General features: G+C 61.1%; 1 protein-coding gene across 1 annotated transcript; it reads right to left on the bottom strand.

Annotated features, from left to right (window-relative positions):
• Positions 1-4,210: 4,210 nt before the first annotated feature.
• Positions 4,211-13,944, bottom strand: CNDP1 (carnosine dipeptidase 1). Its single transcript, XM_004604473.2, has 11 exons — positions 13,840-13,944; positions 13,504-13,653; positions 13,142-13,304; positions 12,649-12,737; positions 9,922-10,122; positions 9,077-9,161; positions 8,080-8,240; positions 7,608-7,772; positions 6,612-6,753; positions 4,766-4,913; positions 4,211-4,614 (listed from the first exon to the last, which is right to left on the bottom strand). The coding sequence occupies exons 1-11, from the start codon at positions 13,924-13,926 to the stop codon at positions 4,503-4,505; spliced, it is 1,503 nt and encodes a 500-aa protein (XP_004604530.2). The 5' UTR covers positions 13,927-13,944; the 3' UTR covers positions 4,211-4,502.
• Between the last annotated feature and the right edge of the window lie 1,798 nt (positions 13,945-15,742).

Below are 15,742 nucleotides of genomic sequence, written 5' to 3'. Positions count from 1 at the left end.
TTCACAGTCTAGTTCATCCCTGAGATTTTATCAGCCTCTCCTTGCTCATCCTTCTTAACGCTGCCATAATGGGGGCTCTTTCGGTGTCAGGCGAATGAGGCCCATTATTGTCACTGTCTTTGGCCATGGGTAGCTTGCCAGGCTCTGCCGTGCAGGCGGGGTACTCTCGGTAGCTTGCCGGGCTCTCTGAGAAGGATGGAGGCTTTTAGGGCAGCCTCTAATCGCCCTTACAGGTGTTCCCATAGTTCACACCGTATTTGAACTCCATCAAATATGGTGCGGAAATTATGGGAACTGGCTCTTACCAATTAGATGCACTTATCCCATGCTCTTCTCAGTCCTTAGACACCTTTGTGCTCATTTTTATCTTGTTCTTTAATTTCTTACATCTTCTAAAGAATTTCCAAAAGTCATTACAGATGAATGTCACAGCTGACACTCAGGAAGGAAGCAGTTAACACTAGAAAACATTAATCCCACTGTATTAATAGTTCTGTTTGGTATCCGTGATTCCATTTAAGAGGATGGGAATTACAGAAGGCCTGCCCAGCCACTGCCCACAGGTCTCCATGAGTCTCTGTCTTCCTTTTGGTCTTGAAAACTCATCTCTCCCTCTTGTGTTTTCTGTCAGGAATTTGTTCTATTTCCCTGTGGCAGCTTTCAGTTTTTCTCTTTCTGGAGAGAGAGAGGTACTCAGGTCAGTGGTGCTGGGAGCTGGTACGTAGTGCCAAGGGTGCAGCACTGGGCCTCACCCCCTCAGGGCTGGCTCTGTGCCCCTCAGGCCATGCCCACAGCCCCTCCGGCACTTTATCATTCTGGAGTGTCTCTGTGTCTTTATACTCTCACGCAGCAACACCCATTTCCCTGATGCTTGTTCCTGTGCATTCGTTTATTAAAGGCATTTTCCTTTATATCTTTCAGCAAAGGTATAGTGGCTCCTTTTGTTTTTTTTTTATTTTTTATTTTATTTTATTTTTTGCTTTTTGGGTCACACCTGGCAATGCACAGGGGTTACTCCTGGCTCTGCACTCAGGAGTTACCCCTGGCGGTGCTCAGGGGACCATATGGGACGCTGGGAATCGAACCCGGGTTGGCCTCGTGCAAGGCAAACGCCCTACCCGTTGTGCTATCACTCCAGCCCCTAGTGGCTCCTTTTAACATTGTGTCTACCACTTACAACATTTGAATCACCTTGGGGTTAATGGTCACTGATTTTCTCTTGATTATGTTAACGTTTTCCTCTTTCCTAAGTGCTATTGTGAGTGCCTCCTAGTCTCTGAGTAGTACGCTGAGAGGTGCATTCACTTCCGTTCCTGTGAAGAGGTTCTCACTGTGTTTGTCAAAGAAGGGCTACACCCAGGGATGCCGAGGGGACCCCCGAACTGCTGGTGGGTTCGTGCTTCAATGCCACCAGGTCCCCTTGCCCCACCCTGCCCCAGTAGAGCTTGGGGGCCGTGTGGTGGTGGGGATCCAGTCAGGGGCTCACGCATGCTGGACATGTGCTGTGCGTGTCAGTCCTCTCTCTGGGCCCTGTTGCCCTTTATCAGCAGCTGCTGTGGATGCATTCTTCCACACTTTGGCTCGCCAATGGTGGGAGTACGTGGAGTCCCAGGTCCCGTGAGCCGTGACTGGGAGCTGACTCACACGTAGGGGCAGATCTGAGCAGGCTGGACATGCTACTGCAGCTTTACTGCTCTCCTCAGAACACCCTTCCCTCGGCCCCATGCAGGGCTGAGGAGTTTGACGAGTCTTCCTTTTGCATCGCATTTATTTAGAATTAGAAAGGCAGCATTGGTCATTTTGGGTGACATGCCATTTTTGATGACTAATTGCCTGTAACAGTGTCATTTGAAGTTCTAATTTCTTTCAAATTAACATCTTCTGTCATTCCACTCCAATGCCGACCTACAAGAACTGAGAATGAGCCATGAGCACCACACCACCCACGGCCCACTTGCAAATCAAAGTTCTTTCTGAATGCTGTTTTGGTGAATTTCAGTGTGGGAGGTGAGAGGATTTAAAACTTCATATCTTCTATTATCGTCAAAGGCATAATTTCCCTGACATCTTTTCATTCTGAACAAGAAATTACAGTGGAATAATGTTTTTAAATAAAATTCTTCCACATAATGACATTTTTTTCCCACTTCAATCTATCCCAGGTAGAAAAGCTCAGAGGCATTTATTTACTTATCATAACTGTTAAGAAATTATAGTCATTACACCTTCCAGCCATTGTCTTCCTGGAGAATAGGAACTGCACTTTGCTTCAGAAAACCTCCTGGAGGTTTGTATTTCATCAGCTGATTGAACCTTCAGACAGCTGAGCAAAGTATAAAAAATACCACCTCGGCCTCTGCCTCTCGAGTTTACTTCCTCCAGATGCGAGTTCTGTGTGCAAGTGTTCAGCCATGGTTTAAGTTTTATTGGTTGTCATAACAAGTAGTTGAACTGCAGGTAGAGGATGTTAACTATTCTAGATCTAACCAACCACTCAAATTCTCTGATTCTTTAACTATTCCATGTTCACTTGATAGTCATTTTTGAAAAATAACTTTAGAAGTAATTGCCTTCTAACATTGAATGCATTTAAAATATAGCTATTGAGGGGCCCGAGAGATGTTCCAACAGGCTGAGCGCATCTTTGCATGCAGGAGGCCCTGGTTTGATCCCCAGCACTGCGAGGATCTCTGAGCATCACTGGTAACCCACAAGCACTGAGTGGGGAGCAGTCCCCAGGCGCTACCAGAGCGCGTGGATTCCTCGAAGTCAGACGGGAAAAGCACGGGAGCCGAGGTTCTCTCTCCCGCCCGTCCCTGCATCTCCTGAGCTGCTCGCTGGTGTCCAGGGTGGGTTTCTGCCAGCCTTGGAAGGGGACCGACCCAGGCCACACTTCCCTCTGCCCCCAGCTCCCTGTGGACTCACGTCTCCAGCAGGAGAGAGGTGGGGAGACCGCCCACGGTGTCCCCGAAGGGCTGGGGGTGACGAGGGGTGTGTCTGGGCTGAGAGACCCCTTAGCAGACAGATGGACAGCACGGACCAGCAGGGTCTCCCTGTTATCTCAGAGCCAGCTGAGGGCACCAAGTGCCGCGGCGCAGATGTGCTCACACACCGACACAGCCGGGTGGCGTCATCCGAAAGCAGGAGCTGCCCTGCGGGAGCTGGGCTCGGCTTCAGCAGGGAGGGGCAACGCTCGGCCTGTCCCAGCAATGACTCAGGGAGGGCTGGGCTCCAGCCCCCCACGAGACCTGAGAGTTGAAGACCCACCAGAGATATGGAATGTGTTATTTTGTGAGCTGCAGCCCCCTCAGGATTATGTTTGGAATCACAAGAGAAGCATTCCTAAGTGCACCTTTAAACTCATTTCCGCTAGTGGCATTTAACTAATGAATTAATAAGGGGGATTGATTTGTTTACAAACTCGACTGGGGGAAATGACAGTTTGTGTGCTTACGGTGTAAACAAACTATAGCATCAAATCCAATCAGGCCAGACAAGATGGTTCGACTGGAAGGATTAATGAATGCAGCACGGGCTGATGGCTTCAGATTTTACAGATGTTACAGATGTCAGGGCTGATTAGTTTCTTATCTCAAACGAATGCTCTTAAAAGCTCTTGAGCAACTTAGAGAGAGTCACTGAGTGAAATTCCAGGGATGCTCAGGCGGCACCAACACCGGCAGCGGGGTGGGTAGGTGGGTGAGGCCGAAGAAGTGGGCTCGGGGTCGAGGTGTTGGTTAGCATCAACCCAGCAAAGGGAGGAGCCTCGGGGTTGGCAGAGTGCTCATCTCCAGTGACAGAGTCGAGTCCCCAAAGAGCAGAAGAATGGCCGTCGTTTATTTCCGAACTTTCCAAGCAGCAGGAAGGAGGGGCGGAGTGTAGAGACACGGGTGATATGGGCACAGGCTTAGTAACTGCTCTTCACAGACAAGGCGTGGGCCGCGGAGGACCCGTATTCTGGGGGGAAGGCACAAGCTGGCCGCTCCTGGGCCTGGGAGCACTGGGCAGCCAGTGAGGGGGGTGTGCTGACCCTGGGGGCTCTGAGCACTGGGCAGCCAGGCAGGGGGGTGTGCTGACCCTGGGGGCTCTGAGCACTGGGCAGCCAGTGAGGGGGGTGTGCTGACCCTGGGGGCTCTGAGCACTGGGCAGCCAGGCAGGGGGGTGTGCTGACCCTGGGGGCTCTGAGCACTGGGCAGCCAGTGAGGGGGGTGTGCTGACCCTGGGGGCTCTGAGCACTGGGCAGCCAGGCAGGGGGGTGTGCTGACCCTGGGGGCTCTGAGCACTGGGCAGCCAGGCAGGGGGGTGTGCTGACCCTGGGGGCTCTGAGCACTGCGCAGCCAGGCAGGGGGCTGCCTCATTCATCGCGGGGTGGCCGAGAGCAGTCGGCAGGCAGGCGGGACACGCAGTGTGAGCTCTGCAGGCAGGATGCTCTCCCCAGCCTGGACTGACGGGCTGAGACAATCAAACGGGTGGAACCATTACTTGCCCGGCCGAGCGCTGCCCTAGGGGGTCCTGCCCTGGGCAGGGGAGACGGGCCGTCCCCGGTCTGCATGCAGCTTAGCCAGCTCCAGGAAAAAGGCGGCAAATAGCTTGGAGCCCTCTATGTAGTTCCGCCTGAGGGAAGGACGCGAGAGAAATGTCATTCCCGCTCCAACGACGGGGCAGCTGCAGCGTCCAGGGCAAGACCGAGGCGGGAACCCGGTCGGAAGGCTTGGTCCCTGGGGGTTGCCCCTGGACGAGCGAGGTGCACCCAGTCTCGGCTCACCGGTTGATCTTCTCGGTCTGGGAGTGCTCCCCGTCGTCCACAGCCCCCAGGGGCAGCATCATCACGCTCTTCTGCAGGAGGTCCTGGAAGGTCTTGGCGATGGGGATGGTGGAGCCGTCCCGGGTCATGTCCGGCTCCGTCCCGAACACTGCAGGTGGGGGAGCAGGCGCCCGCTGAGCCAGCACCCCAGACCCGCCGCTGACCTCTCCTTCCTGCTCTCTTCCTTCCCCGCCCCTGGCCTGACAGTCGGTGCCAGGGCTCACGGGCCTCCTGGTAACCTGCGAGCCGTGTTCCCAGACTGCCCGGCTAGCGGAGGCCCAAGCCGCCAGAGCACAGCCAGGCAGGAGGGCGGCCCCTGACGCGGCGCCGGGCTCAGGGTCCCAGCACCACCCACGAGCAAAGACAGAGGGAAAAACACAGGGGCTGGAGCGGTAGCACAGTGGGGAGGGCGTTTGCCTTGCACGCGGCCTACCCAGGTTCAATTCCCAGCATCCCATATGGTCCCCTGAGCACCATCAGGAGAGATTCCTGAGTGCATGAGCCAGGAATAGCCCCTGTGCATCGCCGGGTGTGACCCAAAAAGAAAAAAAACACACAAAGAAAAGACCCTGTCCTTAGAACGCGCGAACCTTCGACTTTCAGAGAAGTCACAGCACTGGGCCCCTGTGCAGGCTGGCGCTGCAGTGCCAAGGAGATGCTGTGCCCACCCCCCTCCCCCACCCATGTCATCCGGAAGCACTGCAGGGGGAGGGGGGCGCCCCGGGGTCATCGCTTGTCTTCTGTGTCCTTGATCCTCTTGCAGGGACCCCCACTCTCGGGGTCCTCTGCCATGTCCAGCAGCTGGCAGGACACTGGGGAAGGGCCCTCCTTCCTCCCTCCGGCCGCCTGGGGGTGGCAAGGAGCAGGGCCGCCTGCGGGTTCTTGGTGGTTTCTCGCAAACCCCCACTGTGTTGTGGCCAGAAGCGAGCGGTGTGTGCGCAAGAGTCTCTGGGCCCCACAAGAGGCGCAGCGGGTCCGACGCAGGGCTCTCTCCCGGCCGGCATCCCGGGAAGGCCTTGCAGCCAGCAGGGCACACCCAAGGCCACTGGGCCAGGGGCTGGGCTGAGCGATGGGTTTGTCGATTCATCTCAGTGAGCAGGAGCCAGTGTCCTGGCGAGGAGAACCTGACGGTCTCCAGGGGCCCCCAGCACTGGCTTCCAGAGCGCATCTGAGACCCCAAAGACAGCACCCCCAGGAGCCCGGCAGGGCCGACGGAAAGGCCGCTCCAGCTTTCTCTTGCCTCCTCACACCCCCTCTTTTTTGTGAACCCCCTTTCTCAGGGCACATTTGGGCTCTCACCCGAGGCTGGCTACCCCCAGTTACACTCCCTTTGCCCCCAAGACATGCTTCGTTGCTTTCCATTCGGGATTTCTATTCGAATGGGGACCGTGGGGTCTAGAAAGAGATGTGCCCCACCCCCCTCAGTCAAAGGACAGTAGCTGTGTGTGTGCAGGTATGTATGCACGTGTGCGTATGTGTGTATGTGTGCATGCTTGTGTGAGTGTCTGCGTGCATGCATGTGTGTGTGCATGTGCGTGTGTTCATATGTGTGTGTATGTGTACTTGTGTGTGTGTGCGGGCATGTGCGTATGTGTGGGGGGGAGGGGAGACGCAGAGCCAAAGGGCCAGCCCAAGCCCAGAGTTGGGGCAGCCGGGGATGGAGGGGTGTGCCCAGGGCCCAGGGCTACTCCAGACAGGCGAACCTGGGGCCAGCCCAGAACCAGAATCAATCCAGACCCACAGTCGGCCACACCCGGGCATTCCCAAACACTCAAACCCAGACGCGCACTGCCCCGCCCGGCCCCACCTGTGCGAATAGCTCTCCTTGCTGCGAGGTACTGGCCGTCCTGGATATCAGCGACCCACGGCTGCAGGCCCAGCACCATGGAGACGGTCAGCTGGTTGGGGCTGTTCCTCTGGGAGAAGACGGACTCCAGGTACTGCCTCACCTGGGCAGGGCACGGCAGTGAGGACTGAGGCCGTGGCGCAGGGCCACCTCGAAGGGCTGCATGCTCAGAGCAGGAAGGTTGGAGAGCCGGAGGACAGGGACAGAGAGGGCAGGGAGGACAGCGAGGGAGGATGGACAGCGAGCAGGGGGGCAGGGCAGCGGGCAGGGAGGATGGGGCAACAGGCAGGGGGGACGGACAGTGGGCAGAGGGGGACGGGGCAGCAGGCAGGGGGGACGGGCAGTGGGCAGAGGGGGACGGGCAGCAGGCAGGGGGGATGGGGCAGCAGGCAGGGGGGATGGGCAGCGGGCAGTGGGCAGACGTCCTGCTTCCTTTCCCCTGGCTGCGTCCGCCTGCGTTCCTGCCTTGCTAACTGGCCCCGAGGCCCATGTTTGTCTGGCCAGGGTGCGTGAAGGGTCACTGCAAACCCAGCAGGGTCCACCCTGTCAGCACCACGCCCTCTGGAATCAGGCCCAGCGTTTGGAAAGTTCTGTAAAGTGGGAGCCACTGCAGGCCGAGTGAGGCACCTGGGGCCTAGGCCCTGCTGAGCGGCTCCTCCCCCCTTGGCCCCCAGCAGACCGGGAGCCCCCACAGGTCACTGTGGGGAGGGGGCTGCGCTGAGCTGCCCCCTGCTGCCCCTGAGCTAGACCGAGGGTGACCAGTGCTTCCTCAGCCCCCCTCTGCAGCTGTGCCGAGGACAGAGACACTGGGACGGGCCCATGGGGGTCCCGGCCGGGGGTGCGCTGGGGCCCCGCTGGGTCATGCCTCCAGGCCCTGAGACGCACCTTCGGGAGTGGGGCAAGAGGCACTTGGTGCGGGACAGGGGGCCCTGGGCCGGGGGCCGGGTGGGAATGTACCTGCTTCTCCACGACGGCCGCGTCCATGTTGGGGACCAGCCGGATGGAGAACTTGCCGGTGACTCGGCCGGGGATGACGGTCTTGGCGCCCGGCTCGTGGAAGGCGCCCTGGACGCCGTGGATGGAGAGGGCGGGGCGCCTCCACAGGTGCAGCAGGACGTCCTCCTGGGGGGCGGGCCTGAGCCTGGGCCTCCTCACGCCCCCGCCGCTGCCCACCAGCCCTCACGCGCCCCCGGGCCCTGCTCCCAGCTGGCGGGGCTCCCTCTGCCCCCAGCGACAGCCACCCGCTGGTGCCGCTCCCTGCTGAGAGGGCGGGCTCCCGACCTGGACTCAGCCCCGCCCGGCCCTCCGCCCCTCACGGAGCCTGGGCGCCTGGTGGGCACGGGGACAAGCCCAGCGCCTGTGCCCTGCCTCGGGGACCAGGACCCGGGAACCTAGCGTTTTCCCGCCCCGCCCCGCTGGCCGTGCCCACCTTGGAGCGGAACAGGAGGCGCGCCACCCCGCTGCTGCGGCAGAACTCGCCCAGGTCCAGCTCCACGGCCGCGTCCAGCCGCCGCTCCTCCTCCGTCGGCGGAGCCACGTGGCTGTAGATCCCGGGCACGAGGATGCGGCCCGAGGGGTCCACCAGGCTCCCTAGGAGGTGGGTCACTCGGGACGGGGCCCCAGGCCGGCGCCCTCCCGCGGTCACGAGCGGCCACGCGGCCAGTCGGTCGGCTGTGTGACCTCGGCTCGCTCCCCCCCCAGTCACACGTGCGCCTGTGACGACTCCGGCGCCAGGCAGCCCCCGTGCGGTGTGTGCGGGACACGGGGAAGGGGCCTCGAGCTCTGCTCGGCACGGTCCTCCTCAGCACTGCCGTGCCCCCAGCCTTGAACCCCACACCCCGCCTTCCCGGCAGGGGCAGCACGGGGCATGCTGGCCGCAACCCCCATGCCCTCCGCCGCTCTCTGCAGACCCAGGGCCTGGGCTGTCCGTCCCTGCGGCTGGGCCTGCCCCCTTCTCTCCCGCCCGGGGTGTGGAGTCCGGGAGCTGTGGGGGCTCTGCAGCCTCTGCTCCTGGGGAACTGCCCACAGGAAGAGGAACCGCCTTTCTGAACCATGGTGTGTGTGTGTGTGTGTGTGTGTGTGTGTGTGCGTGCGTGTGTGTGTGCATGTGTATGCCCATGTGTGTGTGTACGTGTATGTATGTATATGTGTGTGCATGCATGTGGGTGTGTATATGCGTGTGTATATGTGCATGTGTGTACATGTGTGTGTGCATGTGCACATGCACATATGCGTTTATGTGTACTGAACCATAGGGTGACAGGGGGGAGAATGAGGAACTGGCCGGGCTCAGTGCAAAGCTTCCAAAGCATGTGAGGGGCAGGCAGGTGAGAAGGGGCCTTTCTCCTGCTCCCTCCCTATGTCATGCCTGTGGGCGACCCCAGAGCAGACCCCCCAATTCGGAGGCTCCCGAGGGAAGGCCTTACCCAGGAGGGCCACCAGGTCAGCCATGGGCTCGTGCAGGATGCCGCCGAAGGTCCCGGAGTGGAAGTCCTGGTCTCGGCACTTCACCTGGAAGGCAGGCCAGCAGTTCCCGGGCCACTGCAGCCTGGTCACCCCGTGTGCCGCCAGCCCCCCACCTGCAGGCCACCCTGCCTTCCCCCTCACACCCGAGACGACTCAACCCCAACTGTCCCCCAAGATACTGGGGTCTGGCTCTCGTCTCTCCACCCAATGCAGTGCGGCCTTCTTGGGCTTCGGGGTCTCTGCCCGGCCCCCCAAAGTCTCCTCCCTGGCTTTCTGGCACATGCTGTCTGGGGGTGAGCGGGCTGAGGGCTTGGGCCGCACCTGGCCATGCTGGGAACTGTGGTACCAGGATTTGAACTGGGCCTGGCCGAGCTGTATGACCCGGTCTCACTCTCTGTCCTTCTCTTGTCCTCGGACACGACCTCCAGTCTCCCTGGACGCTGGCCCCGTGTCCCCTTGGACGTCTCCTCCTCTGTCCAGAGTCCCTCTCACCCCACGGCCTCCATGCAGGCCCTGCTGTCTCCATGCGCCGCTGCACCCTCGCTGCTGAAACTCACCACTGAGCACGGAGCCCAGGACTTCCCCCAAGCTCCCGCCTGACCCCTCGCCTGTTTCCCGAGAGGCAGAGCCGCCCGCCCGCCGAGAGCTGCTCCTTCAGGAGCGCTCGGCTTCCAGTGTCTCGGAGGCGGCACATCCCCTCGGGGTCCTTCCCCTCTTCCTGCCAGCTGGGCCCCCCCGCCCGACCCTCCCTCCACGGGTGCCCGGCTCAGGGTGGACGGAGAACGCCTTGCCCTGCACGCGGCACCTCCACTGTGAAGTAGCTGTTCCCCCGCGTCCCGTAGGTCAGCGCCGGCTTGGTGCGGCTGAGCCAGAGGTTGTCGGAGACCACAATGTAGTCCACGCTGGCGAAGAAGCCGTGCCGCTCCCGCCGCACCACGTCCTCCAGGCCCACGGAGCCCGCCTCCTCCATCCCTTCCAGGATGACCTTGACGTTCACGGGGAGGTCCTGGGAGAGCAAGCCAGCCGCAGGGCTGTCGGTCAAGACCAGCTCCAGGCCACTTCCCGCGGCCCCGATCCAGCCTGGACGCCCCCTCGGAACAGGGGCCGTGGGCACCCCCAGCCGTGTCTGAGCCTCCCCACCCACACGAGGCCTGCGACAGAGAAATCCTGAGAAAACACGCGCCCAGAGGGCGGCTCCCTCCTCCTCCCCCACAGGAGCTTCCCTCAGCTTCACTGAGCTCAGGTCTCCATTCAGAGCACGAGGAGGCGAGTTCCCCTGCGAGGCCGGAGCCTCAGGGTCGCCCCGTCTCCTGCGTCTGCCGTTTCTCAGCTGGGAGCCGACTCTGTCTTTCCACCCAGCCTGGAGTTTCTCTCTAACGTCACGGCACGGAGCAGCCCCTCTGAAATCTTTACAGTACGCCTTTCCCCCGCATTTGGTTTTGATTTCTGGGTCTTTGTAACTTGCAAGTTGGGGTCTGTAAGAGGCAGGTGATGAGGGACAGCAGAAACTCCCAGGAGTCGTGACACGCTCCTCCACACGGAGGGAGTCACACAGACAGACGCTGCACGGGCCAGGCCTGAGACGGGCAGGTGAGGGGCTCCTTCAGACGCTCCAGAAGTTTCCAGGAGCTGAACTCAAGTTCTAGAGCTTCGTACTGAGAAACTTTCTAAACACTGAACTAGCTCACATGTGGCTGTAAGCTGAGGATTAGAATATATATTTTGTATATATTTTGCACATACACACATGCACACACATGCACATACAACACATACACACATACACACACATATACACATACACATACATACACATGCACATATCAAAAGACACTCCCTAACCATTTTCCACAAAATCATAGAGGGAAATATATATATATTTCCCTCTGATATATATATATATATATATATATATGTATATGTGCCTCTCAGAGAGCCCGGCAAGCTGTCGAGAGTATCCTGACCATGTGGCAGAGCCTGGCAAGCTCCCTGTGGCATATTGATATGTCAAAAATAGTAACAATAGCAGGTCTCATTCCCCTGACCCTGAAAAGAGCCTCCAATAGTTGGGAAAAACGAGTAAGGAGAGGCTGCTAAAATCTCAGGGCTGGGACGAATGAAGGCATTACTGGTGCCCACTCGAGTAAATCAACGAACAATGGGATGACAGTGATACAATGATACAGTGATGATTAGAAAATGAATATAGTACTAAGTAGGGTGGGTGGAGGCTCCTCCTCAATGTCAACCCTCACTTCTCAAAAAAACCCTAATAGGGACCCGAATAAAGACTACTTTCCACAGGTGCAGAAAGGGGCTGGGAGACTCACTCAGACCATCACGTACCCACTGTGCCATGCTTGTGACTTGTAAACAGTAGCACTGCACTGTAGCAATGTCATCTGTTGTTCATCAATTTACTCAAGCGGGCACCAGTAACGTCTCCATTGTGAGACTTGTTGTTACTGTTTTTGGCATATCGAATATGCCACGGGGAGCTTGCCAGGCTCTGCTGTGCGGCGGGACACTCTCGGTAGCTTGCCGGGCTCTCCGAGAGGGGCGGAGGAATCAAACCCAGGTCAGCTTTGTGCAAGGCAAACACCCTACCCACTGTGCTATTGCTCCAGTTCCTTGCAAACAGTGGCAAGTAATTTTTATAGTGTTGTATGTGGTGGGGAGCGGGGGACAGGAAGGAGGGAGAGCAGTTAGGATAGAGAAGGGCCAGTATGGCATTAATAGTTGGAAACACCCACTTTGGACAAGAACTGAGTGTTGAAAGTGGGAAGGGGGGGAGAGAGAGAGAGACAGAGAGACAGAGAGAGAGAGAAGAGAGAGAGGGAGAGAGAGAGGGGGGAGAGAGAGGGAGAGAGGGAGAGAGAAGAGAGAAGAGATAGAGGGAGAGAGGAGGGAGAGAGGGAGAGAGAAGAGAGGAAGAGAGAAGAGAGGGAGAGGGAAAGAGAAGATATGGAGAGGGAGAGAGAGGGAGAGAGGGAGGGAGGGAGAGGGAGAGAGAGGAAAGGGAGAGGGAGGGGGCAGAGAGAGAGGGAGGGAGAGAGAGGTGCCTGCCATAGGGGCCCCGGGTGAGGGAGGGAAACTGGGGGGTGGTTCCGGGGGAACTGTACACTTCTGAAGGGAACTGGAACATTGTATAACTGAAACCCAACCATGAGCAACTTTGTAACTATGTTTCACTGTGATTCAATTAAAATTAATAACATTTAAAAAATAAAAAAGAGTTCAAGGATGCAGAGATATTCCAGGGGGCAGCGCCTTGCCCGGCACACAGCCCCCTGCGAGCGCTTGCTGTGACTCTTTCTTGCCACAGTCACCAGACTGGGGGGGGAGGGGGGAGGGTGTCTCTGGTAAGTTCCGGAATCTCCCCGAGCCTCACCGTCCTCTGCAGTAAAGCGGCTGTGGTGCCCGGCTCCGGGTCTCGGGGAAGAGGGGGCACAGAGAGCTTACGGCCGGGCACCCCGTCCCCTTCATCGTCTCCGAGTCAGGGTCACTGTCAGCCATCACCCGGCTCACTCACCTGGCCCAGGGCCCCGAAGGCGCTCACAGCGTTCAGCCAGGCCAGCACCGGGCCTTTGTTGTCCGTGGCCCCGCGCCCATACAGCTTGCCTGCAAAGATGGGGCGGCTGAGAGGGAGGGACACTCGGCCAGCGCCTGGGGGCCCGGAGCCAGCTGGGCCGTGGAAATGCACTGACAGCTGCCGCCGCCCCCACCCCCCACCCGGGTTCTCCCCAGGGAGGCGCCATGCCACGGAGCGAGCCCCCGGGTCCGAGCACATCTGCACGGCCTTCCTCCACCCAGGAGACACGGTCCTACTCGTACCCAGGGAGGACCTGGCCCGCGGCCAACCATCGTCTTTCCTCGTGACCTGGGAGTGGGACTTGTGGGAGCCGTGCAGGGTCCCGGCTCGGGCAGGGGGAGGGACAAAAGTCAAGCCCCTCCCGCCCGGGCTCGCGCTAAGGGCCCCTCTTGGCGAGGCCCTTGGGCACAACAGGCCACGCCCCGTCACTGACCGTCCACCTCGGTGAGTGAGTAGGGGGCCGTGAGCCACCCGTCCTCCCGGCTGGCCGGCTGCACGTCCAGGTGTCCGTAGAAGCAGACGGTGGCCTTCTCGGGGTCTGTGCCCAGCGCTGCCAGGATGATGGGCGGCAGCGGGAGGCTCTGGCCACCGGGCAGCTGCACACACACACAGAGGGCGGAGTCCTCGCGCGAAGCCCAGACGCCTCGTGGGGGGGGGTCCCGTCCGCAAGCCCTGCCCCCTCCCAGCCCTGCAGGCTCCTCAGTCCACTCAGTCCCAGGACTCAGTCCACTGCCCCGGCTGGGGGCAGGGGCGGGGGTCCCGCAGGCGCCCCTCCCCCGTCCAGGGTGACCACACCTGCTGGGTGCCCACGTCCACCAGCTCCACGCCGGCCCCCAGGCGCCGCAGGTGCTCTGCCGCCAGCTCCATCATCCGCGTCACCTCCCGCCGCAGCCGGGGCACGGGCTGCACCGAGTCGCTCTCCACGGCCACCCACTCCCGCAGGGTCTGCGCGAGAGCGGGGCTGAGGCCACGCCCCCGGCCTAGGCACGCCCCCCGGCCTGCGCGCGCCCACGGGAGCCCCTGCCTTCTGCCCACCTGCTAATCGGGGACACGCGTCCAGCCGTGCGGGGGGCCCAAGGGTGCTAGGGTCGGACCCGAGCCCGCACAGCGAGAGGCTGGGCCTCTGCCTACCTGCACGAACGCCTCCTGCTGCCGGTCAATGTACTGGCTGACCTGCGCCAGCAGCCCCGCGGCCGGGGACAGCGCGGGACCGTCCATTCGCGCAGAGCCAGGCGGGGACGCCTGCGGGGGTGACGGCGAGAGGCCCCTGAGCCCGGGCCGGGGCCCTGGGGACGCGACTCCCCCGCCCAGCACCAAGCAGACCCCTCGGCTCCTTCTCCCACAAACTCTGCGCTTCAGGCGTTTGGGTTTTGTGTCCGTTTGGGTGCCTGAGCCGTCCGTGCTCGGGTCCCAGAGGTGCTGGGGGCCCTGCAGGGCCAGCCCAGAGCCGACTCCAGCCCCCCGCGTGGCACGGGGAGCCAGAGAAGGCCCGGGGTCCCGTCAGCCTCGCGGTCTCGTTCTCTGCAGGTGAGACGCCCCTGCCCCCAGGCGGGCCACATTTGTAAAGAACAGAACCTCTGGGAAAGGGGGTACCGTCTGATTCCCCCCATGGGGGCGTCTTTCCCTGGGCCCCGGGGTCCGAGCACTTTAAACAGAGGAAAGAAGACAATCAACGGAGCTGGGATAAAACCTTCCAAAGGGTCTTCGCGACGCTGCTATCCCCACACCCAGGGCCTCCGGCCCCTGACCTGCCCACCCAAAACCCATTTGCAGCTTCCTTCCCTCTGAAGCCCTTCCCCCCCACGAGCTCCCCCCACCTCCCCCCACCTCTCTCCCTCCCCTCCCCTCCAACTCCCCCCACCTCCCTCCCTCCCCTCCCCTCCCCTCCCCTCCCCTCCCCCCATCCACCTCACCTCTCTCCCTCCCTTCCCCTCTCCCCCCGACCTCTCTCCCTCCCCTCCCCTCTCCCCCCACCTCTCTCCCTCCCCTTCCCTCCCCCCACCCACCTCTCTCCCTCCCCTCCCCTCTCCCCCACCCACCTCCCTCCCTCCCCTCCTCTCTCCCCCACCTACCTCTCTCCCTCCCCTCTCTCCCACCACCTCCATCTACCACCTCTCCCTCTCCACCCCTGCCTGTCTCTGCCCACCCCACCCTTCCGGACCCCCACCCAGGAGCGGGGAGAGCTGCCCCCACCTCCCACCCACAGGCCCTGCCTCCCCACCGCGCGCCCCGGGAGCTGGACACCAGGGGGCGCTAGCGCTACACCAGGTCCCGGCTCTACCACAATGTTACTTCAATACAAATAGTTGAAGGTAGGAAAGTCTGGTTGGACGAGGGTGGAGAGAGGACGGGGCGGTGGGGGCAAAGGCGCGGAGGGGCCTGGGAGGAGACCCCACCGGGCGAGACTGTGGTGTGATCCGTTACGTTCACTGCTTCCCCGGCTTCCGGCCCGAGAGCCCAGGACAGAGCCGCCCGCAGGGAACCGATTCCCCCGATGGAAGGCGGCCGGGCCGAGAGGCCCGTGTGGACAGGAGCCTTGTCCCCGAGCCCCTGGAGGCCGCTTGTTGCCTGTGGGCTTTCCCGGCCACCCGGCGCCCCTGAGAAATGCCGGGAGCAGCGGCAAGCCCGCTTCTGCGTCCACTCGGGCGTCCACCTGGGCCGGGCACACCTGCCCGCCCACCCCGGCCCCCGAGAGGGGCTGTGCCCCTGCTCCCCTGCCCCACGTGTCCACGTCCTTCCCTCCTCTGCTGCTTGCTCGTGCTGGGCTCAAGCTCGGCCTTGGGCCCTTCTCCCCCGTCCGACTCCCCTGCCCCGTCTCTGTGGAGGAGAGGGGGGCGGGGGGGCAGGGCACCCACACGAGTGTCCCCCACCTTGGGGGAGCCCCGTCCCCAGGTGCGGCACGCTGTTCGGAGAAGTCCCAGGAGCAGGGCTTTGCCGTGTGCCGCTGAGCTCTGCGGGAGTCTGGGTCAGGGCCCCTCCCAGGGCCGCCCCCCCCTCCGCCCCCGGCTCCCTCCTCTTCCTCCAGGCTCTCCTC

This window comes from Sorex araneus, chromosome 2, assembly GCF_027595985.1.
Source record: "Sorex araneus isolate mSorAra2 chromosome 2, mSorAra2.pri, whole genome shotgun sequence".
NCBI lineage: Eukaryota > Metazoa > Chordata > Mammalia > Eulipotyphla > Soricidae > Sorex > Sorex araneus.
This window is presented reverse-complemented; position numbering and strand designations above follow the sequence as displayed.

Excerpts from the sequence above, each read along its gene's own strand:
- CNDP1 (XM_004604473.2), bottom strand. The coding sequence starts at position 13,926 with ATGGACGGTCCCGCGCTGTCCCCGGCCGCGGGGCTGCTGGCGCAGGTC. Across the intron at positions 12,738-13,141 it reads CTCACTCACCGAGGTGGACG|GCAAGCTGTATGGGCGCGGG; the intron begins GTCAGTGACGGG and ends CCATCTTTGCAG. Across the intron at positions 6,754-7,607 it reads CGGCCGTCGTGGAGAAGCAG|GTGAGGCAGTACCTGGAGTC; the intron begins GTACATTCCCAC and ends TGCCCTGCCCAG.